Source organism: Aspergillus homomorphus (genome assembly GCF_003184865.1).
Source record: "Aspergillus homomorphus CBS 101889 unplaced genomic scaffold BO97scaffold_5, whole genome shotgun sequence".
NCBI lineage: Eukaryota > Fungi > Ascomycota > Eurotiomycetes > Eurotiales > Aspergillaceae > Aspergillus > Aspergillus homomorphus.
This window is the reverse complement of record NW_020291891.1, coordinates 1,128,894-1,152,842: the sequence shown is the minus strand read 5'-3', so window position 1 is coordinate 1,152,842 and position 23,949 is coordinate 1,128,894. Positions and strand designations below refer to the sequence as shown.

The window sequence follows — 23,949 nt, the reverse complement described above, 5'->3', positions numbered from 1 at the left end:
GTAATGTAGTTTAATATCTTTTAAATATGTTAATTTTTTGTTTTATAAATATAAATCATTTTATAAATATAAATTAATTATATATAATGATTATTTTTTCATTTTATTTACTATATCTATACATACATATATATATATATATATATATATATTTATAGTATTATTTTATTTATTTTACTACTTTCTATATTATCTTAGTAGAAGATTTTTCAAATCTTTTAATCTTTTAAATCCTTTAAATCTTTAAATTTTAAATATTCTTGAAATTTCTTCTCTTATTTAATATTTTCATTTACTTACTTCTCAGCTATTGCCATCAACTACTATATTAAAACTAGATTTATAAATATTTTTAAGATTTTACTCCTGAGCTTGGCTGGTAATAAGTTTAAAAAGATTAATTAAATGATAGAGTGCTAGTCAGTTTTTAAACTAGGCTTAAATAAGTAATTTGAAATAAATCTAGAAATAACAATCAGATAAAAAGATTTAAAAACTTATTTTTTATAAATATTTTTAACTTTTAATTCCTGAGCTTAGCTGGTAAATAAGTTTTTTGAAATCTTTAAATTAAGCCTATTCAGGCTATATTTCCTTCTTCACTAAGTCCGAGCGAAGCAAGCATCCTAAGGCTTGTATCTATATATTATAAAATTAAGTTTTAATTTATACAAACTTGTAATTATATTTATAGCTTTTATTCTAGATAATTATTTTTAAAATAATTTTCTTACTCTAGACTAAATACTTTCATTTATTTATATTTATATAATTATTAATAATGTTTTAATCTATTTCTTCTCTAATTGAAAGAAAGCATATAATTTAGTATATAAAACATTAAATAATTTTAAATATTGATAATAAAGAATAATATAATAATAATTGAACTACTTAAGAATTTATCTAATACGCAGATTATGAAATCCGGATTTATCCATATATTGATATTTAGTTAAAATATCTTTATCAATATTTTTCACAAAATTCTTCTTTATAGATAAAGAACCTAGATAGGCTGGAATATAGAATATTCTAATACTGGATATTTTACCAGCTTCTGCTGTTGACATGTAATACTCACGTCAACTAATTTCAAATATCAAATTTGTAGGTTCTAAATAATCGAACTTCTTCTTTATACACTATTAGAATTAAAATCCATGAAGTTGATATTTTGCGAAGTCACATATAAGGAATTAATTATTGAGAGGATAATATTTGTGAGGTGTTACCGACCTATATACGTGTCAGGGTGTGTGTGGGTTGGTGGAACGACGAGTATTCAATGACTCGGCCTAAATCCGACCTCACCGAGAGCAGTAGAGCTGAATTCACGTCCTCAGGCGTCATATGTTACAAAAGCAACGAAAGTTGGACTTCTCGCTCTTAAAATTGTTATACCTTAGAATTCAAGTTCTCATACAGTACGATATCGTACTCGCCGCTCTAAAAGTTAGTAGAGCCTCGCTTACTGGCCGCTCAAGGGAACTTGATCTAGTACATCGCATGTCTGCAGTCCATGCACAAGCACCTGATTCATGATGAACCATGGCTAATTTGCGGATATACACTCGAGACTTTCCTCAGCGCATTGTTGCCCTGGCCACTGTTGAGTACGTGCTGATATTCCAAGCCGAGACCCTGAGCGAACAACGTCGCGACGGCGAGACCACAACGCGATGCCTAGTCGACCTTGTCCCTGTATCCTCTGTCAATCTTGAAGATTATCAAATTCGGGGTAGCGGCTATGGTACTCTCGGGCTTATCAACTTGGATGATGATGTTTTTCTCAGTGTCATCACCGGCTCGTCAAAAGCCGCTACCGTGCGGCCTGGAGAATCCGTGTACAGAATAGACACAGTAGATTTCTGTAAGGCTTCTTTCCTCGGTTCAGCAGTGATTTACTGACCAGGCTAAGTCTGTTTGAGCCATTCTAGATATGAAGATAGACTTCCTTATGATGCGAACTTCTCTATTGCAGCTGAACCAGCCAGGACCGAACCCGAGTATGAATCCAGGGATGCGGCCATTGATGTTCCTTTTATGTCCATGAAGAAACTGCTCAGCGATGGCAGTTTCTATTACAGTGTCGATTTCAACCTTACGGATCGATTACAGGATCGGTGAGCCCAGTTACACTTGGGAAATGACGGTTGGGCTTACGAGGTTATGACCAGATCTGATAAGTCGGCAACTTTCGATGTGGAGTCCTTGGATGAGGATATGCTCTGGAATGCGTACCTCATCAGTCCTCTGCTCAATTTCAGGAAGCACCTATCTCCTGCTGAGAAGGAGCATCTTGATACCTCGCGCATCCTGACCTGTGTTATACGAGGTTTCTGTGGCACACTAACAATACCATCTTACGCTCCAATTTTGCCACAAGGCCACACGCGCCTTCCCTCATCGTTGACAATAATCTCACGCCAATCGTCTCGGCGTGCGGGCACGAGATTCAATTCTCGCGGCATAGACGATGATGGTCATGTAGCCAATTTCGTTGAAACCGAGACAATTCTCTGGGTTGCTCCTCATATTACCTTTTCTTATGTTCAACTGCGTGGATCGGTACCGATTTTCTGGGAGCAAGCCACAGGCTTTCTTCCAGGACAGCAGAAAATCGAAGTAACCAGATCTGTTGAGGCAAGCCAACATGCCTTCCACAAACATTTCAAGAACCTGGAACTGAAATATGGCGCCATACATGTGATCAATCTTCTGAGCGAACACAGGCCGGGAGAGGTTGAACTCTCGAGAAAATTTCGGGAACTCATCAAAAGAGACCCTATAAGTCAAAAAGCGGCACTTCGACCCCTCTCGGACCACAGCCTTCTGCAACTCACGGAATTCGATTTCCATGCGGAGACCCGGGGACCAACAGGATATGGTGCTAGCAGTCAGATAAAATCAGAGATCTTTCATTCTCTTCAAGGCTTCGCGTACTTTCAGACAGAGGAAGCCGACATCGTAAGTTTCAACGAAAAGTCGAACTCGTTAAGGAACACGGTCATACTACAGCAAGAAGGAGTTTTTCGAACCAATTGCCTTGATTGTCTCGACAGGACGAACCTTGTGCAATCGATAATAAGCTCCATGGCTCTTGCTGAGTTTCTTCGTCAACAAGGCAGTATCTTAGGCGATGATCTTGAATTGAGGCACTCAACTCTATGGGCTGACAACGGAGATGCTTTGTCTAAGATCTACGCAGGCACCGGTGCCCTGAAAAGCTCGTTTACTCGACATGGCAAGATGTCGATCGCAGGTGCATTGGCAGATGTTCGAAAGACTGCGGCTCGCATTTATGTCAATAACTTTTCTGACAAGGCCCGTCAGCAAACAATAGATCTTCTACTGGGTCGCCTGACAGGCCAGAACCCGGTCCATATATCTGATCCGGTCAATGATCGAATCATAGACGAATTGGACCAGCTATCATCTGAATATTCCTCTTTCAAGTCGATTGAGATTTGGGCTGGAACATTCAACCTTAACGGGCGTTATCCGGGACCTGATATTGATCTGCGGCCCTGGTTGCTTTCGTGTTTCAGCCATCAGAGCGACAGTCCTCGGATCATTGCAGTTGGGTTTCAGGAGATCGTTACGCTAAGTCCGCAGCAGATAATGTCGACTGACCCTACCACCCGCAAAGTATGGGAGCAGACTGTACAAAGCTGCCTTAACGCTGAAGCAAGGATGAGAAAGGTTCCCAAATATGCTCTCCTGCGAGGCGGCCAATTGGTTGGGGCTGCTCTCATGGTATTTGTGAGGGAGGATAGCTTGAATTATATCAAGAATGTTGAAGGTAGTGTGAAGAAGGTTAGGATCTATTATACGGGTATATATCATTCGATTCTCGCTAATCTTCCGCTGTAGACTGGTCTTTCAGGAATGGCTGGCAACAAAGGAGGCTGTGCAATTCGCTTCGAGTTTTCGAACACCCGAATTTGTTTCGTCACTGCTCATCTTGCTGCCGGCTTTGCTAATTATGATGAGAGGAACAGAGATTATGATACAATACTCCGTGGGCTTCGATTCTTGAGGAATAGAAGTATTGAAGACCACGACACCATCGTATGGCTTGGGGATTTTAACTATAGAATCGGCCTTGGCAACCAGCTCGTTAGAGACTTAGCTCTTCAGGGAGATTACCAAAAGCTTTACGATAACGACCAGGTATATTTCAAGATGAGAGCTTCGTGCGAGCTTTGAGGCCACTGACATCAATCACAGTTAAATATACAAATGCTAGCGGGCAGGGTCTTCCACTTCTACACGGAAGGGCCCATCGCTTTTCCGCCAACGTATAAATATGATATTGGAAATGATGATTATGACACCTCGTGAGTTGAAAGTTTCATTTTTTTGTACGAGCAAGGCACTGAGACACACCAGGGAAAAAGCACGTATACCTGCTTGGTGCGACAGAATTCTATGGAAAGGGTCGAATCTCCGACAGATTGACTATGATACTGCCAATCTGCGATTCTCAGATCACAGGCCAGTCTGGGCCACGTTTACATGCCTTATCAGCATTCTCAATGAAGAACAAAAGGCTCGTCTTCAGCACATGCTCTATAGCAAATACCAACATAGTCCTTGCGCCGTGGTTACGAGTAAAGTAAAGCGAGCAGACACAGGTTCTGGATTTCTATCTCACATTGGAAATGCTACGAGAATCGAGCACTCGGCTATTAACTCCACATACGACAAATGGTGGTTATGTCAAGGTTAGTCCCCATGCTATTCTCTTCAAGCCATTGCTCTCCGCACCGGGTGTCAACAACTTTCTGACCGAAGAATATAGGCAAGCCTGTGAGATCGCAAGTGATACCTCCAGCGCACAACTATATTTGGAACATTCATCGTAATTCAAATCCCTTTTTGTGGGACCAAAATGACTGGATCGAAATATCACCCCCTGATGGAAAGCTCAGTGATACGCACAGGCCGCCTTTACCACCGAGGATGAACCTCCTAGTGAACCAAAGTAATCGAACTTTCCATGATTCAGAAAGGCAGCCCGTCGATGCTACCATTGAGCTACCTAGAGCGCCTTACCAAGCGAGCCCACAAACTCCAAAAATGAGCAGGCCAACTTCTCAGAGCTTGAAACACAACCATGACAACCCACAACCATCAACAAGCACAACACAGTGGAATGGAGGGGAAGTGGCACCAGTTCCGTATGATTCAGGCCCAAAAGACGTTGCTGCTAGGTCGATGTCTCGCAAGGTCAGTGATTTTCAATGTGTCGAACTTTTCATGACTCGAAATGCCATGTACTAAATTTGTAGTCATATATTACAGAACCATAGTGATCTATTGGGCCAAGCCATTGGTGACAAGCTCAGCTGGGAACCGCTTAGCCCTCAATAATTTAGGTTTATCGTATCCGCCTATATGGTGCAGAGGAATGAATATGAGTTTACATTTCGGAGACAGATCCCGCTGATATGGTCTGATTTGAGGAACTTATTTTCATGTTGTGTCTTTAGGTGTATTCCGTAGGACCGAAATTTGTATCAAGACGTAATATTCCTTTCAAAACTCTTATAACTAATTCAGAGAGGATACATACAAGGCTACCCGCAGCATGGTACATCAGTGCTAAAGCGCTAAGGCAAGTCAAAGTCAGATCGAGAGTTGCTTGCAAAATAAACTGGCTAATTTGCTTACCGAACACTATACAGCCATGTAAATAACCTGTCCTTGTGATGACTAGCGTGGAGACTAATCATCAAAGCTACTTTGATCGCAGCATGGGCATGAGAAACCGATCCCGAACAAGCGAGAGGAAAAGCCATGCACCCCTAACGCAGACCTTCTGGAGCAAACTTAAGAATTCTGGGACTTCGTCACAAAATGCTAAGGTTTGAGATCGATTAGTTTCGGCAAGGTCAATCCTGCTTTGTGTGTTTCCTTACCTGAGAACTATAGTGCTTCAGGCCGAAAGGAAATGGCGAAGACAATGTTATCATAACAGGAAAGCAATGCACGACAAAGTGCATGTTGCCTGTTGATACGCAATTTGAGAGCGAATCACAAGTTTCTCAGTCACTTCACATAACACGGCAAGAGATGCCGTGCTGGACTGCCTTAGGCTTTTTTCCCATTTTTAAAGCCTTGTTCAGCCTTAAGCGGTTGCCTCCGACCATCCACATTGCAAAGGCACCAGGGTCGGGAGCCTTCGGTCGTGGTTTCTTGGGGCCTGTGCACGGGTTATCTATATGTTTGAAAAAGGTATAAATGTTAGTTACACCGTCCGGAAAAGAGACTTACCTGCTTGGTCGGGTTTCTTCTTGGAATCTTCGTCGACAGCGACTGTATGGTCACCTGGTACTGGTGGATTTTCCGGTGGAGTTGAGGGTTCTGCGACTGGCACATCTGCTGGTGGAGGCTCCGCGGCTTTTGACTTCTCTGGTAGAGGCCACATATGCATGGTTATGGTCCAGTCTGGTTCAATTACAGTCTCCCATACTTGAGGTAGAATTATGTCGCCATTGGGGCCTACCAGGTCGTAGTGTCCTTCAGCGACATGAGGACCTATTGCCTCGATATGAAGAAACGCCTGGCGGATAAGCTCCTCCATGCCCTGGAACAATTATTAGTCATAGAAAGCATTCGCACCTTGAAGAGTCTGGTCTTACCTTCCAGGTACAGCATAAGTCGAACGGGAAACTGAACTTTCTGCCCACTGCGTCCTTGAATTTTATAGGCTTCTTCTTCTCTGGAGGTGCCGGATTTGCAGCGGCTGCTGTCGCAGCGGCGAGAGCTTCTGCGGCTGCCGCATTCGCTGCCTCAGTCGCCGCAGCTGTAGCTGCCTCTACTGCCGCAGCTGCCGCGTCTTCAGCCTCTTTCTTAGCTTTTGCGGCTTCTTCCGCGGCTTTTTGTTCGGCCTCGGCTCTTGCCTGGAAGGCAGCGTTCTCGGCGATTTTTTTCTCGTGCGCAGCACGCTCCTCCCTTGCAGCTTGCTCGGCGGCTTCCTGTTCGATAGCAGCCTGTCTGGCAGCATCCCGGGCCTCCCGGGCTTCGCGCTCAGTCCTTTCCTCTAGTATCAGTTTTTCTAGCCTAGCGATCGCCTCGTCTTTGGCTGCATCAACAGCTGTAGGGACAGGGGATTCGGGAGGCTCAGCGTGACTAGGGGATGGTGCACGGGGATATGGATGATAATAGGGCGGGATCGTCCCAGGGACCACGCGGTAAGGATCCCCGAAAGGATAATAGCCTCTCGGTCCATACGGGATCATCATGTCGTGAGGGGCGTAGGGAGGTGGGCCATGTCCTGACATATGGTGAGACAATTGCTGCTGGGATGGGTCAAGCCCTTCGTTCCGGCCATGGGAAGCAGCGGCGATCGGATGCGGCTGATGGCCTGGATGATGTTCATGGGAGAGAAAAGGGGGCAGCGGGGGACCGGGGAATTGCGAATTGTACCCATACATAGAATGACCGTAGGAGGTTTGCTGTCCTTGATGGCCAAGTCTTATCAGCTGGTCCGATGTAGTCGTTAGACCATGAGGGTGTATAAATGCACCATGCGGCATGGGATTCCCGCTGGGATAAGCATATGATTGCCCCGGAGATGAATGATGACTGTAACCCGTGCCTTGAGGCACAGATGACCAAAACCTACGCTCCTGAGGCACACGCCCATATGGAGCATCATATTCTTCAGCCGAGTCAGCGCTCTCTGGGGAATCTGGGGAAGGATTTCGACGCGAATGCCTGGCAAACGAGTCCCGTTCCTGCGCCATATGGTGTCTTGTTGAGTGACGGCGGACGGCAGAGGAGGAGCCATGGATTGTACTACGAGCACGCATCCGGCGTGATGTTGTGGGTCGAGAAGCGGAATCCGATGGTTTCAATTCATCCGGATATCTAAGACGCGCCCATTCGTCGTAATGCTCCTGGTATCCATGGCTTTCGGACTCAGAAGGTGGGGATACCTGCACTCCAGAAGAGTCTTCTTCATCGGAGATAGAGGATTCCGAATCGGGGCCAATTCTAATATTGAGTCTATGTACATGTCAGAACACCAATGTTTGAATTCAAGAACAAAGACGCACGTCATTGGGTTCACCAGATGTTCAGGGCTCTGGCTTCTCGCTCTCCTTCACTCCGTTTTTACTTGTGAAAGACGACCAAGCCTGTTTTGCGCAAGCAGTTCAAACACAATCCGACCGAGGTTGCGAAGCAGAAACCAGGATTGACATCACATGAACTACTGAAGCTCGAGGCAGATGATCTCTCAAGGCACCAGTATTCGAGCTCGAGTTATGGTGGTATATAGTGAACTGAAGATAGCCAGAGGTGATCACCGATGGCCCTAGACGGTCAACGTAGGACACATTATCTCCAAAGCTTGTGAGAAGGGCCGATATTTATTTTCAAGGTTAAGCAAAAGCAAGGCACGATTCGAGACTGACAGAAATCCCAGCAATAGCTGCTTTCAATGCGGGCGCCAACAGCAAATGGTAATGATGCCAAAGGGAAGCAAGCGATGTAAAAGAAAATGTGGAATGGGACGGGTTTACATCGGCGAGTCGATGCATCAGATGAATATCGGAAGAGCCAGCCGGCGAAAAATTGGATGAAGATGAAAATGAGAAGGACGACACAGGGGAGATGGAAAGAAAGAGAAGATGAAGGGTAATGGAATGTCGCCGAGGACTCACGGCGTCGACGGATGTCAAGAAGCTACGGCCTGATCAATACGGTTTTAGGCCTTGCAGTGGAGATTTGGGCATGGCAGGCATATCCCTATTTCCAAATTTGAATGTTGTCGTCATTAGTGGTACTATTAGGCACTGAGCTGGCAGCTATTTTCCTTCTCCCCCCGTAAGCAAAAGTAGTGTAGTGCTGCCCGACTGCCCAATCAAGAAACCAATTCCAGGCCAACGGGTTGTGCAAACAGACCGCCCCTCGCTCCTGGATTCTTCCCACGCGCTACCTACAAAGCACTAGTTGTCCATCCGTTTTTCGCTTCGATCAACTAGTATGCGGAGTAGTTGCACATATCGCATCAGTGATACTTTCCAGAACCGCACTCGGAGCACCCAGACTCAATCTACGGCAGACGCTCAATTGATCGATCTTCTGTGGTATTGTATGGATGCTTCTGATGGGTGGGGGCGGGTGGCAGTTCCTCATTGGTCAGACAACGCGCCGTTGTTATTGCCTTAACAAGCATCTGGACTCAAGTGACTCACTCACGTTTGCAACCGGTCAGCAATGCACATATTGCCATAGGGATTGGTCTCATACTGGTCTTCATGAAGATATCTTCACTTTTATTCCCACAAATTGAATGATATTTACTTGCTGGAGCTATCAAAGCGACTGAGAAGCTCCTTTGTGGCTATAAGCTCGGCTTGACCGTGCTCCCACAAGTGATGATCTGAAGAACGACGAGAGACAATCTCCTCGAGCCTCTTCCTAGCAAATAAATTGAGATTCTTCAGGGTATCATGCGTCATGAGGCTGGCTGTCACTAATGAATCTTCTTGGTGGCCTGTCCTGATCTTAAGCAGAAGTGATGTTGCCTGCCATGTGTGAGACAAAGGATTTTTTGGAAATAAGTTGACGGGTGCCTACCATGAGCAGACCATAGAGCCCTCTTAGATAATCGCCACAAAGTTCGATAGCTCGGCAAAAATACTGGATAGATCTGCGTAAAAGATGACAAGCATTGCCTACATCAGATGAATCGGCGCAGGAATACAAGACTTCTCCTAATCGGCAATGTACCTGCGATGCGAAAGTGTCAGCTTTCAGTTTAGACGAACCATCAACAGAGATAATCATACGTTCCAAGCATTTGGGACAATCAACAATGCTTCCTCAAGGCTGAAAATCGCTTGTGGGCCCATCCCTTGGGTCTGGTATATATCTGCAAGTTCACACCATGTCTCCGCATCTGTTGGAGCAGCATCCAAAAGTGCTACCAAAGCCGTGGTGGCTTCCACGGGTCTTGACAGTGAACGAAGAAGAGCAATTCGACGCTTCAGGATTGGCTATGAGGTGTATCAGCTTTAGCATAGGAACTTGAATATGCTGAGGTGAACAGACCAGGTTTATTGGGTTCTCTGAAAGTATGGTATCATATTTATGTAGACACCCTTCTAAGGCCGGGCGATCTTCCGCAGTAGCTTCCTCATGCAAGCCTTGTAGTGCTGCCACCTTGTCATTCGAAGAACCGAATCGTTTCGCTAGTCTATCAATGCAAACGAGAGCGGACCGGTCATCCCCTGATTGCAAGCACGAGAAGGCAAGTTGCTCCAACACATCAAAATTCTCGGCATTCTCGAGGTTTAGGATTGATACGACCGAAGTATCTTCACCCAGTAAAGAGTATCGTTCAAGTATTTTAGGCGCTTGCTGTGAGAGACGTGAGATAGTGATCATATTCGAGCTATGTTCATATTGCAATTCAGGGTTATCATATGCCATAATGAGGCTGTCACTTGAGTGCAGTGATCAGTCAGAAGAAAATCAGTTCGGTCTTGTACGGACTTGGAATTGGAGATGCTCCCAGTCGTAGCACAAAGGGGAAACGAGGTGACATGTGAATGGGTTGGAACATAAAGTGGTCCAAAACTACTCCGCACCGTGGATAGTAATGTTCTGTTCCCGTGACCTAGAGGGAAGCACCTCGACGTAATCATCACCCATGCTCGGTCGGTAGGTGGTATCGGACGAACCACTCTATCACTACCTTTGATAGTGCTGCACAGTGCCCATGAGTCTGGTAGCACTCCATACTTACCTATACATCATTCAAAAATAATGTGAGTCTCCTGACCTCGATTTCGAGTATACCAACAACTAACGCTGCAAGCCGCAAGGTTTGAAAAGTCGCTATATGACCTTATAAAAGGTCTACGGAGCCATAAGGGGGCCGAGGATGACTACATACAGGATTCTCTTCGAGAATGCAAGGCTGAAATCAAGTCGCAGGATATGGGTATGCACGGCATACATATTCTGCGGGATCTGACTTTTAACACATTATAGATAAGAAGGCTACCGCTCTGTTGAAACTGATATACTTGGAGATGTTTGGATATGACATGTCGTGGGCATCGTTCCATGTGCTTGAAGTCATGTCATCCTCGAAATATCTGCAGAAAAGAGCTGGGTATCTTGGGGCGGTGCAAAGTTTCAGACCAGATACAGAAGTACTCATGCTGGCAACGAATCTTTTAAAAAAGGTATGCTTGCTATCAAGCACACATCTATCTCTTATGTACATATCTGACTGTCATTCAGGATCTAGTATCATCCAGCATTCCGAACATGTCGCTTCCCCTTATCACATTGCCCAACATTATAACTACCTCTCTCGCCATATCATTACTTCCAGATGTTTTGTCTCGGATCTCCCATTCGCATGCCGTGGTTCGGAAGAAAGCAATTGTGTGTCTTTATAGACTAACACTCGTTTATCCTGATGCGCTGAAGCTAGCATGGCCGAAAATCAAAGAACGCCTCATGGATGATGAAGAGGATTCTAGCGTCACCACAGCTGTTCTTAACGTTGTATGCGAACTCGGATGGCGACGGCCCCGTGATTTTCTGCCTCTTGCGCCACGGTTATTCGAATTGCTTGTTGACGGAGGCAACAACTGGATGGCTATTAAGATCATAAAGCTCGTACGTTATCAAGACCATCAAACTAATGGATTTCCAGTATCTTCACAAATATGTATCTAACGGTCTCAGTTTGCGACACTGACTCCTCTGGAGCCACGATTAGTCCGAAAGCTGCTTCGACCATTGGTGAACATAATCCAAACAACAACCGCTATGTCTTTACTCTACGAGTGCATCAATGGCCTGATACAGGGCGGCATACTCGACAGTGATGACGGTGCTCAAGAGAAAGACGACATCGCTGATTTATGTGTGGAAAAACTTCGGGGCATGGTGGTTTCGGATTCGGACCCGAACCGTAGGTGCGTCCGCCCGACCACTTACGATACCAACTAACATGAACAATCTAGTCAAGTATGTGGCTCTTCTAGCCTTCAATAGAATTTTATCGGCATATCCGGCATTGGTTTCGATGCATCAGGATGTGATTACGAATTGCTTGGACGATGCAGACCTATCAATTCGACTCCAGGCTCTAGACCTTGCAACGAGGATGGTCAGCAGTGATAATCTCCAGGCTATCGTAGAGAGATTGATTCTACAGCTGGTTGAATCCAGCGGTCCAAGCGAGAATAATCACGTTACGACAGATGATGAGTTCTCGGTAGGGGACAGCCATGGACTGAGAGGGGAGTTGGCGAACCGCAAAACAGCAATACCTCTACCGGCGGATTACAAACTTGAGGTGTTACATCGAATAGTCGATATATGCTGCCATAGCAACTATGCCAATGTGTCCGATTTTGATTGGTATGTCGGGGTTATGGTGCGATTGGTGAAGCTTCTCCCCGCAGACGTCGGAGATGCCGGGCTACCTCATGGTGTCGGGATGGCAATACAAACCGATTATCAATCAGACATTACTGGTCGGATTGGTTCCGAGTTACGCAACGTGGCCGTTCGGGTCAAAGAAGCCCGCACAGAAGCAACCAGAGCTGCAGAGTCTTTGCTTTCCTTTGAAAACAGGAAGTCCCTTTCCACCAAGGCTTCGGTTGCAACCGATGGAATCCTTGGGCCGCTCGCGTGGATGGTTGGCGAATACGCCCAGCACTTGCTTTATCCCGACCAAACCCTCCTTTCCATCATTGATATGTCTAATTTCTCCTTGCCAGGGAGAACGTTATCTCTCTATGTACAAGCCATTCCTAAATTGCTGAATGCCTTACTGCCCAGTGATGGGACATGGAAAGCAACAAGAAGGAGCGAGATTTCACTTATGTTGGTCCGGATCATTGAGTTCCTCGACTTCCTGGGTTTACATCCCGATTTGGAGGTGCAAGAGCGGGCTATCGAGTTCCTAGAAGTCATGCGCTTGGCAGCTGATGCTGTGCAGTCCGAGTCGCATAATTGGAACGAGGTACCATATCTTTTGAATACGGTTATTCCTACCCTATTCCAAGGACTAGAATTGAACCCGGTCTCCGTCAACGCTCAGAAGAAAGTCACTGCACCAGATCAGCTTCATTTACACCGGGAGTTCAATGGTAGCCTTTGTGACCTCTTTCTAAGTGATCTTGGAAGTTCATGCAAACCGGAATACGAAATGCCGTACCATGATTTCTACTACTGTAAGGAAGGCCTATCATCTAACAAGCAGCTTGGAGACATTGTCGCGCTTGACACAGCCTACAGCGCACCGTACCAAGTACCAACCAGTATCATGTTGGAAGAAACGCCCACCTATGCTAGGAGGCTCGACCGGAAGGAACGCAGTAAGGATGACCCTTTTTATATTGGGACGAATGGCAATAATCATGACATATCGGCCCCGCTTCATCCTTCTTTCAGCATCTCCAATGGAAGTGAGTTGGACATCGATGCAATACCAATCATCGATCTCAAATTGCAGGATGGCGGGGGGTATCGTCCGCCCTCTATTGCTCGGTCTGAGAATCGGAAGACAGTGGGATCATATCCCAAGCGATATGAGGTATTACCCGATGAAATGATAGGCCACGAGGAACCTGGCGTAACTAATAACTTCGGCGAATTCGACAAAGGGAAACGATCTGTACTTCAGGTTGATTCCAGTGGGCTGGAGCATCTTCAACTGAATGAGGACAGGCCATTGTCGCATAAACAAATGGGTGTGCGGAAGGTTGAGGATGATGCGGAAATGGCAATAGCAATGCGGGAGGTGGAGCAATTTCGTCTGAAGTTGCAGAGAGCTTCAGAGCGAGTCCATCCAGTAGGTATACCTTCGGGTGGAACACTGGTCAAGAAAAAGAAGAAGATGAAAACCGTGGCCAATGATATGCAGGGATCTGGACAGCCTCATTGTGAAACCGGAACAGCTCAGGCCAACACTGAACAGCAGCAGAAAAAGAAAAAGAAGCGGGCCAAGAAATGATTCAAACCACAATAGCTAGGTTCAAGGCCCATGGCAAGCATTACCCTACCCTACCGTAAGGTGTATGACTAGCATTAATAAACAAGCTAAATAAGTGTTCCTCTGCACGGCGCGGTAGCCTCGCGGTAACATGAACGACCGCGGCAGACACGGGAAGACATTGCACAAGAAGTTGAGGGGTCGAGGCCACAATATAATGTTTTTATACTTGCCACCAACTTGGTTTGGGGAATAAGAGAACGCAATAGAAGTGGCATAGCAGGCTGGATCTATACCTACTGCAACAACTGACTGAAGTTCGTAACCAGAGCAGACCATAACCGAGGCACAATCCCCAGTAACTCAAGGAATACTCCTCCACAAACAACAAATGCAAGGATAACTGTTGACTTCTCTTAGCCCTACCAGATAATGATCGGCCTGCTGGCTAGTGAAAACATACCAATCCACCCAGTAGATACTGGAGACCTTGGGTGCTGCTTTGGCTTCGCCATCACTCCTCCTTTGCCACGCTTTGCAGCTTCATGCTTTGCATACCTTTCATTGGCTTTCCTCTGTTGTGGTGTTTGAGCCTGTAAGTCAAGAATAGTATGTAAGCGATACTGTTTGTATGTCAAATTAGAGCCAAGTCGCATCATTTCATAGCGTACCATGGTGCCACTGAATACTGCCTTGCCTTCAACTGTGGGGTAGCTTTGGTCTTATTGTCCGGACAAGATGTAGAAATATATTCAAAACGATAATCTTGTACGTGTACAGTGTACGCACGGCTTCTTGAGCGGAATGAAAGAATCAAACGGAAAGGTACAGTTTATAGTTTACCAAGAGGCCACGTTGTGCCAAGTAGGTTCCGGGGAACCCAAGCACGGGATACAGGCGGGCCCAATTGTTGCAGTAGATGGGCGCAGTGCCAGTACAAGCAGCTCACAGTTTATTCCAACAACCATTCATTTTGTTACCGCCTCCCCAACTGGGACTACTGCATGCCTCCTAAGTAAGTAAATCCATAATGCTAGGAGGATTGTTATAGACATTTAATACATTTCTGATATCATATCGTTAAATATATGGAGAAGATCGCAACTTTGAGTTATATAAGAAACATATATCAAAAATACCTCATATTGATATTTCTTATATAAGGGTGGCATCTGGTAAAGAACTGGTAACTTATTAACAACGCCTCGCCTGTACTGATGATATTCAGTATAGTGCCTTGGGCATATAAAAGTAGAACTATATTGTACAATCTTAGATCTGCCTCCTGTTTTATTAGAATATTTTTACCATTTGCTGGACAAATTTAAGTATTATTATTATTAATAGTCCGGAATACGTCGAGTGGATCAAAACATGGCGGAGTTGGTATTTGATCATGTGGGGAGATACTTCAAGAAGTAGGCGGTCAATGTCTTTTGCTCATCTTACTTCTAATCCCCGGCAGATTAAGATTTTTCTCTCTCTTAATGTGCGGAGTACGTTTACAGTCTGTCGATTTGCTTTCTCCTTCAAACATCACCCCATCTCCTCTCTTCGCCTGCTTCTTCAAGGGGCTTTAATGGTGTAGACCACGACAGTTGGTGCTGGACAAATACTTCTAACAAAAAAAGGATCCAGCAGGACCGTAACCCGTCTTCATCTATCAAATGGGCCTTGCAGGACCACGAAAGTAGGTAGGCTCTAGTGTTTGTGCCTCCTTTATTCTAATTCCCATGATCCAGGAAATCCAAGATTTCGCACGACCCTAATAATACGAATTGGTCACGCTCAACGACTAGCTTTGGGCATAAAATTCTCAGTTCTCAGGGATGGACACCGGGCAGTTTCCTAGGGGCACGAAATGCTGCACATGCTGATCTATTTACCACCGCAAGTGCATCTCACATCCGGGTCATTGTCAAAGATGACACACTGGGCCTTGGTGCGCGACCGAGGCGGGATGCGCTAGACGAACCTACTGGCCTCGATGCTTTCAGAGGGTTGCTGGGGCGCTTGAATGGCAAATCAGATGCGGAACTGGGGGTCGAGGAGAAGAAGCGTGAAAACGCAAAGCTGGCCCGATATGTGGCGAGCAGATGGCAGGCGGTCAATTTCATAAGTGGTGGATTCCTGGTTCAAGAAAAGGCCGATGCCCGTGGCTCTGAGGAGCCAGCACAAAGCCAGTCAGATACTGAAAAGCGTGCGAACAACGACAGTGCCGTCAATGCCCAGGACCCGCCCGAAGACGATGCTTCTGAGAAGTCCAAATTATCTGCCATCAATCAGACTCAAAATGATGACAGTCGTGGAAAGCAACATACAGATCCCCAGGCCTCCCGTAAGAAGAAATCCAAGAAAAGGAAAAACGACGAAAGACAAGAAGACAATAATGCCGAATCTTCGAGGCTTAGAATCACGGAGCGGGACAACGTTTCCAATAGCGACTTGGCCGGACATGCACATACATCGACAATCAACCCTTTGCTATCAAAGGAACGTCGCCCCATGGGTAGGCATGTTTTCAGAAGCCGGCATATCGCACAGAAAAAGAGAGCACTCCTAGATGAGAAATCTTTGAATGAGGTAAGACACTTGCGCTTCAAAACAGTCATCTGTGCTAATTGATTTAAACTTAGATCTTTATGGTCAAGTCCTGAATTCCGTGACACAATCGCAACGAAAATCTAGCTTAGATATCCTTTCCCTTCTTTTGCTTCGCTGTCTCGAACTTTTTTTTTTCTGCTCTGAATACCCAATGTAATTGTATCAAGACAAACTCGTTGGTGATCGCGTAATATGTATGCGTCCGATGCAATTTCCAGGTCTGATCCTTGACGAACTTGTATCTCAACAGGCTTGAGTGCCACCGGCCTAACCAGACTATTGTGATCCTATAATCTTAAACAAGACCAAGAGAATGGTAATGACCAGTTTTAAGCGGTGCTTCATTTGGAGCCTAACATAAAGAACTATAAAATATTTATGTACCTCAGTGCTCTTTGTTAAGTAGTTATTGCCCCTCAATTCTACCTTTAAATTATTGTATAGGCAAGCATCTTCGATATGTGAAAGCTTTCCTTTAAGATATGGGTACCCTTTCTGAGACTGTATCGACTCGTTTCCCTGGCTATTCTTCAATTGATTGTGATTACATTATCATGTGCTAACAGTAGTTAGTGCTTGCTGTACGTAATAGATTGTACCTCGGTCCAGCTGAAGGCTGAACTCGAGGAGGTAAATCATTTCCCTAGTGCGTCATCCGTCATCGGCTACCACTTTCATATTATCCATACTTTATGACGCGTCCGTTCCAGACTTCGACATGGAGGTTTGATCTCGGATCAAAGTTCATGTACCAGTTTACCCTCCGCAAGAAACTTTTTCACCAAGCTCAATCAGTGCAGTTGAGTCACGATGTCTAACACTGGCAGCTGTGCCCCTCCAGGAAGCGAAAACTCAGCACAGCAACAGCCGCCATCTCTGAAGCGATCACCGACCATTAACACGTATGACTTGTCTGCTGATGATCATCATTCTGCTCGTGGTCGAAGTACGGGAAAGGGCCAGAGTGGGAGAAGGTATGTAAATGCTCGCAGTATACGTATGCAGTATGTCTTTCTCATGAATGTCTACTGACTGAGGACGCTAGGATTCGGTGGGCACCGTTGAATATTGGCCTCGAAAGACGCTTGCAGACGCTTGTGGTTCTCTGCCATACTCTAACGATTGCAATCTTCTTGACGATCTTTTTTTTCTCATGTGCCATCCCACTCTCATGGCCAGTCCTGATACCGTACCTTATATATATATCTCTCTTTTCGACAGCTGCTACATCAGGAAGTTTGAGCGGTCGGAGCAACTTCTTGCGCTCGCTCCGCGTTTGGAAAATTTATGCTTCTTACTTTCCAGCCCGCTTACACCGATCAGAGCCTCTTCCACCAACAAGAAAATATATCTTTGGGTATCATCCACATGGCATCATATCACATGGGGCTTTTGCGGCATTCGCTACCGAAGCTCTTGAATTCTCCAAGCTCTTTCCCGGCATCACGAACACCTTATTGACACTTGACTCAAATTTCCGGATCCCGTTTTACAGGGAGTACGCGCTTGCTATGGGCATAGCAAGCGTGTCTCGCGAATCATGTGAGAATATTCTCACCAAAGGGGGCACGGATGGCGAAGGAATGAGTCGTGCTATCACTATCGTCATTGGTGGTGCTCGTGAATCGCTGGATGCTCTTCCTCACACCCTACGTCTTGTTCTCAAGCGCAGGAAGGGATTCATAAAGCTAGCCATACGCACAGGCGCCGACCTTGTGCCAGTACTGGCATTTGGTGAGAACGATCTTTATGAACAAATACGATCTGAGAACCATCCTATCATACACAAGTTTCAGATGTTTGTCAAACGTATGATGGGCTTCACGATCCCTTTATTCCACGCTCGTGGCGTTTTCAATTATGATGTTGGATTGATGCCGTATCGTCGACCACTTAACATCGTTGTGGGCCGCCCTATACGGGTAACTCAGCAAAAAGACAGGGAGAAGATAGACGACAAATACATCGATCTACTTCACGCATCATATGTGCAAGAACTAGAAAGGCTTTGGGAGCAATGGAAAGATTTCTATGCTAGAGATAGAGCATCCGAGATGGAAATTGTTGCATAAGTATCATGGTCATGATTCTCTGAAAGGTGAGTTTTCGAATAAGGATAGATGAGATCCATTCAAAGTTTATCACCAGTCATATACTACGGAGCTTTTCATATCAGAATCACCAGTCCGGGAGCCTAGGGGCTCTACGCTGTTATCATATATGGATAGCTCAAATTTGTAAATGATCTTTCAGAGTGAAGCCGTCAGCTAAAGCTCGGGGCTTGTGAAGGCTTCAACAGAATTGTGATGATTACCGCTCTTATTCAGTGACCAGCACACCCCTTCTGCGAAAGCACAATGCTTGACTAAAAATGTGAGACTAATATCCTACTAGTATTTCCTTGCTGAGGACTTTGGGATATAGGACGTGTAACAAGATGCTAAATCGCTTCATAACAGTAGGGAAAGCTGGGTATCTGACATGACAGGATCCAAGAATAATCAAAAACAATGAACATGAAGCGTGCGATACAAAATCGAGAAATAAAAATATCCGCGCAAGACAAGGCATGAGAGAGGCTTCCGAGGGTAATTCATCTTGGCGTAGCGAGCATGGAAAGGAAGATTTAATCATGGTGGATCTCAAAGGCCACAGGTATCATGAATAGCAAGGGATGGCATTTGGAAACAACAAGGAGGCAGACAGCAAAATTAGTGCCGGCGTATGTGACGTTGGTAGGGTGCTTTGGTCTCTCGGACCTATTGCCCCAAGCGAGATTCGCCCTGCTCAATAGCGCGCTACGTTCCTGGCGCATGTATAACTGGTTTATCCGGCAAATTTTTGGATTGATGCGCAGTGCACCCGACTTCGCAGTGGTTCAAGCAATTGTTCAGTGGAGACAGCGCAAATGGAACTCTAGGTCCCGAGTCGCTTCTGCCACCGATGCACTGTTCGAAATGCATCCCGGTGCCCACTGCCGCGAATGGAAGACCCAAACAGGATTTGTTCTAGGAATAATTGTGTCGCTGTGTCAAGCTTGATGCTGGCTAGGGTCCACTTGGTGTGAGCTGCTTGTACTTAACCTTGCTACTCCAGGTATCGATTCCGACGCCCGACGACTGGCGGTAACGACACGAACACTACCACGCGTTCCCTTGATCAAGTGGCCGCTTTCGACACGATCTTGGATCATCTCATCAAGAATTCGAGACATCTCGTCCATACCTTTCCGCTTCTCCTCCAAGTTTCCGTCTGTCTGAGGGGAGACGTTGCTGTCTGAAGTGTAGCTCAAGGCATAATCGTTGTCGATGAGACTGTTCCGGTGGACTACACTTTCTTTCGGTTCCGGCCCAGAAGCTTCAGTGGCATTGTGGGCAAGATCCCGATGCCGAGCAGCAGACCGGAGTGCTGTGAGCATTCGGTCTTTATCATCCAGCTGTTGACGAAGCTCATTGATTTCCATGTCCTTCTCGCGCAGCAAGGCCATCGCATCAGGCACCTCGGTGTTCGGGCTGCCTGTTTTCATGCCTATGGACATACGAGAATGGCTAGAGCGGCGTGCTTGTAACAACCTTCGCTCCAAAGTCGAGATATATCGGTTTTTATCGCTGAGGTCAGCTTGGAGGGCTGCAATCTGTCGTTGGGCACTTGCCTTGCCATCTGCGAATTCGCCGATATTCTCCTCTTCGTCTTCCGGGGGCGTAACTTCGCTGGCAAGATGGGTACTGATTGCAGGGTCATAGCTGCTCACCGAAATAAAAGACATGGGACGAACTGAGGAATGTCCATAAGCGCTCAGAGTAGATTGACTAACCGAGGATCGCAAAGACCTTGATCCAGCTTCGAAAGCAGATTGCCTGGAAAGTCTTCCAAAGGAAGAAACCCCGCCATGGTTGTTCACTCCAGTGGATTTTGAGCATAAGATGAGTCGATTTAAATGCTCGATCCGCTCCTTCAACGCTGTTCGAGCTAGCTGCATTTCAAGCATTTGTTCTTCGTGACGGGCATGCGCTTCTTTTTCCAGCTGCTGTTCTTCAAGTCTGAGCTCTTTCTCAATTTCAACTTTAGTCTGGCATTCAAGCTGATTGCGGAGAGCCTGGATCTCCAGACGATAGCGTTCTAAAAGCACACGGCTTCCTGCATCGCCGCCACCACTCCCAAGCGCTTCTTCTGCTCTCCTGGCATGACTGACAATGCTGTTCTTCGCTCGAGCTGCGAATTTCATAGTATTGAGATTTTCACCAGCATGTGTCTTGTTTGCAATGCCTAAATGTATCGTGCAGAGGATGCTGACAAGAGAATTCCCCGACAAAGCTGGCTGCAGTAATCTCGTGAGCTTGCTATCGCGGTAAGGCAGATGCTTGCCTTCTTTGTCCATCGTACTGCCAGCTTTCTCTCTCGAATCAGAAAGTTTGGATATGATCGTGCCCAGAGTCAGCAAGCTCTTGTTGATATGGGCACCTTCTGTACGACGTTCTTTATCATCAGCAGCACGTTCTGAACCGGCCAGATCGATCAGGCTGAGTGTGGATACCCTAACCCCACCAGGAAGCAGACCTGACCGTCTATCCTGGGAAAGACCTGCAGGGGCTCGTTCTCGGCTCTCAACAACGATCTGGACAACCGCATGGCTTCGTGAACTCCGGGCATTGTATTGTGTGCTGCCAGTCCTCCTCGCATGATCTCCCCGTGCAATGACACGAAGAAGCTGTGTCGGGCTTTGGACAATCTCTTCTTTCAAAGGAGTGGCATATACGCCTCTCTTGCTATCTTCACGTAGCTTAATCTCTTCTTGCTGGGCAGCCGAGGGTGCACCGGACACCTGCGCTGAAAGCAGGTCATTGATTCTCTCATTGTATATTTCAAGGTAGCTCACCCGTAACAAGAACTCCCGATGCGGCGTCTCTCTGATGAAAGAGAAAATGTCTGTTATCGCAAGTGGAATCACCCCTGGTGAGGTTGCAGTTCCTTGCATAGAGAAAGTCTTGCCAGTCCCGGTCATGCCATAAGCGAAAACCGTACCGTGATAGCCTTCCATCACTCTTCTCACGAGACGCTTTGCAGCAGCATCATATACTTTTGCGTTGTCATCATTGGTTGAAAAAACATTATCTACGGGAAAGTGGAAGTCAGCACACCATCTTTTCAAGACAGGTTTTGGAGCAGATGGTTACCATAGAAATAGTCACCACCTTCTTTCCCATTATAGGATATGGCTGATCGCATTTCATCTACCGTCCATTCCGCTGACTTTGTTGCTTCAACTCCTCCAACGTCGGGTCGTACCCGGACGCTCACAATCACATTACCTTTCGTCGTGTCTTTATTCTCTTTTGACCTGAGAGTGGACTTGGAGGTAGCGGCTGCATCATCGCCATCTTCAAACGTCGTTGCGCTTGTAGAATATGATCCTTGGGCCGAAGAGCTTCTGCTATGTGAAGGCGAGGCATCCATGTCTCGAATTTCATGACCAAGAGCTGACTTCACGTCCCCACTTCCGGGGATGAGGGATGTGGTTTTAGAGGTTCGGTAGCTACTGGTTGTCCCAATGCTCAGTCTGGAGCTTCTTCGTTCTTTGAGGCTCCCGGAAGAACGTAGTCCTTGTATTCCAGACAATGAAGATGCAGTCGAAGGACGACCTCCAGCTTTGGGTGGTTGAGGAAAGGCTGCGATACTGACCGTTCTTCGCAGTGACGTATCTGGACTACTGGGAACCCTGGTGCCAATGACGGACTTCGACGAACCAATATGTGTTGTTGAGCTAGGAGGCATGGCTCTGCTAGAGCTGGACCTGGGACTAGGAGGGGCACGCATCCTGGAGACAGCCTGGGACGGGGACAAAGCCCTCGACGTATGCGACAGAGTGGCTAGGTTCTTTCGTGATCTCGGAGCCGACAATTGGGGAGTCGGGGAACTGGCGGTGGACCTGGGGGGTTGCGGTAATCCAGACATGAAGACGTTTGAACAAGCTGATCAATAATCGACATCAAATAATCAGGATCCCTGATCGATCTGGAATACCTCGGGCACGGCTTGGGCGATGACGATATGCGACAGATTAGATTTCACTTGTATCTTCCATGCACCGCGGTAGGAATTCTGGTTCTCAGTCTCGTTGTAATTGGAAAGACGTGTCTAGAAACAAGGCTCAGTTAGACAAGTCGGAGACATAGGAAAATGACGGTGTTCGATGTTGTGGTTGGAGGCTGATGATGAGTTCGACTTCTTTTGCTCAAGGAAATCGTCGACAAATTCGGTACGGTGCTACAGATGAATGAATCTGAGCTGTCTTTGACCATTGCATCGTACCACAAGATAGATTGGATATAGTTGTAACCATATAGACTTACATGGACCGTCAGCAGGAGATGGCCGCGAACGTCACAGGCGCTGCTCAAAAACGCCTTTGCGCGCTCCGCCAGTTTCAAACGTAGCCAAAAGCTCAATTATCTCACCATGTGCAATAGCGAGTTGAAGTGTTTCAATACAGGTACAACGATAGCTTTTGTGTATAATGAATCCGTATCAATCATGGAGTTGTCGATTAGATGTCAACGTAAGGGAAGAGAAGTATGGTTTGTGTGCAGATAAGGGGCGGAGCAGGGACGGGAAATATGATGGTGTGGACGGAGAAGAAAGGTTCGAATGTAGATCAGTCGGGATGTTTAATGAGCTCAAGTGCCACTTGGGCGGGGGTAAGGGAGGAATGCAGTAATGTAATAAAAGTAAGTACTACTTTACTACGTACGGGTCGTACATAAGCGGCCCAGACGCGAGGCGTTGGGTTGAAAAGGAACTTGGGAAGGGTTGCTGAACTTGCTCGCCGGTGGTGGTGGTGGTAGTAGTGGTGGTGGTGGGGAGGGGCTTTTCCCTCCTAGGCTCTTAGTGAATCCTTGGTCCTTTGCGCATGGGGAGGAGGCCCAGTACACTAGCTACTATTGGGCTTGTGAAAGGTGCGGGACTGTACCTGGAGTCAACTCAATCATGGCCAAAACTCAACCATAACCATCCCTTGGTACAAGTATCTCCGGTCTCGGGAGGTATACAAATTACCGCACTAGGTCCTGGTAAGTAGGTAGCCTGGAGTTGGATGTAAGTACTGTGGTACTTAGATAGGTACTAGGTAGCGATTTAAGTAGGTATCAGCGTACACAGTACCTATGTCTAAAAGCTTATTGGTTGGCTGTCTAAAGAGCACTAAGGAGGTACACCTACGTTCTCATTTCTTCTCCTTACCTCAAAAGTTTTATTCTGCAAATGCCACGGAGCAGAAATTAGACCGAAAGAGAGCCTTGAGAACAGGAGGCTCTTTGCCTATCTATAATATAGCCCGTGAACTTCACCTCCACCCCTAAGGCGTT

At 46.2% G+C, this 23,949-nt stretch overlaps 7 protein-coding genes across 7 annotated transcripts; 4 read left to right on the top strand and 3 right to left on the bottom strand.

Moving 5' to 3' along the window:
* The first annotated feature begins 1,313 nt into the window (after window positions 1-1,313).
* On the top strand, window positions 1,314-5,452 carry BO97DRAFT_385147 (SacI domain and endonuclease/exonuclease/phosphatase family protein). The gene is made up of 8 exons (XM_025693449.1): window positions 1,314-1,873; window positions 1,922-2,126; window positions 2,181-3,819; window positions 3,877-4,176; window positions 4,234-4,343; window positions 4,396-4,730; window positions 4,808-5,235; window positions 5,311-5,452. Exons 1-8 carry the CDS (start codon window positions 1,552-1,554, stop codon window positions 5,377-5,379), a joined length of 3,408 nt encoding a protein of 1,135 aa, XP_025554847.1. The 5' UTR covers window positions 1,314-1,551; the 3' UTR covers window positions 5,380-5,452.
* Window positions 5,453-6,062: 610 nt separating this feature from the next.
* BO97DRAFT_411790 (uncharacterized protein) lies at window positions 6,063-8,074 on the bottom strand (the record flags this gene model as incomplete). Its single annotated transcript, XM_025696192.1, has 4 exons — window positions 6,063-6,211; window positions 6,283-6,595; window positions 6,651-8,019; window positions 8,070-8,074. The coding sequence occupies 4 exons, from the start codon at window positions 8,072-8,074 to the stop codon at window positions 6,063-6,065; spliced, it is 1,836 nt and encodes a 611-aa protein (XP_025554846.1).
* Window positions 8,075-9,317: 1,243 nt separating this feature from the next.
* Window positions 9,318-10,452, bottom strand: BO97DRAFT_432226 (uncharacterized protein; the record flags this gene model as incomplete). Its single annotated transcript, XM_025697524.1, has 4 exons — window positions 9,318-9,545; window positions 9,598-9,750; window positions 9,810-10,016; window positions 10,072-10,452. The coding sequence occupies 4 exons, from the start codon at window positions 10,450-10,452 to the stop codon at window positions 9,318-9,320; spliced, it is 969 nt and encodes a 322-aa protein (XP_025554845.1).
* A 243-nt stretch (window positions 10,453-10,695) lies between these two features.
* On the top strand, window positions 10,696-14,304 carry BO97DRAFT_441064 (putative AP-3 complex subunit delta). The gene is made up of 6 exons (XM_025698133.1): window positions 10,696-10,790; window positions 10,848-10,966; window positions 11,017-11,213; window positions 11,272-11,655; window positions 11,725-11,953; window positions 12,006-14,304. Coding segments are annotated over exons 1-6 (2,931 nt in total). The 5' UTR covers window positions 10,696-10,788; the 3' UTR covers window positions 14,006-14,304.
* Window positions 14,305-15,478: 1,174 nt separating this feature from the next.
* pxr1 (telomerase inhibitor/ribosome biogenesis protein PXR1) lies at window positions 15,479-16,807 on the top strand. The gene is made up of 3 exons (XM_025698132.1): window positions 15,479-15,674; window positions 15,727-16,567; window positions 16,621-16,807. Exons 1-3 carry the CDS (start codon window positions 15,652-15,654, stop codon window positions 16,639-16,641), a joined length of 885 nt encoding a protein of 294 aa, XP_025554843.1. The 5' UTR covers window positions 15,479-15,651; the 3' UTR covers window positions 16,642-16,807.
* A 442-nt stretch (window positions 16,808-17,249) lies between these two features.
* On the top strand, window positions 17,250-18,961 carry BO97DRAFT_363545 (diacylglycerol acyltransferase type 2A). Its single transcript, XM_025692508.1, has 2 exons — window positions 17,250-17,562; window positions 17,634-18,961. Exons 1-2 carry the CDS (start codon window positions 17,399-17,401, stop codon window positions 18,658-18,660), a joined length of 1,191 nt encoding a protein of 396 aa, XP_025554842.1. The 5' UTR covers window positions 17,250-17,398; the 3' UTR covers window positions 18,661-18,961.
* Window positions 18,962-19,420: 459 nt separating this feature from the next.
* BO97DRAFT_220661 (putative kinesin family protein (KipA)) lies at window positions 19,421-22,786 on the bottom strand. Its single transcript, XM_025690644.1, has 2 exons — window positions 21,763-22,786; window positions 19,421-21,700 (listed from the first exon to the last, which is right to left on the bottom strand). Exons 1-2 carry the CDS (start codon window positions 22,538-22,540, stop codon window positions 19,620-19,622), a joined length of 2,859 nt encoding a protein of 952 aa, XP_025554841.1. The 5' UTR covers window positions 22,541-22,786; the 3' UTR covers window positions 19,421-19,619.
* Between the last annotated feature and the right edge of the window lie 1,163 nt (window positions 22,787-23,949).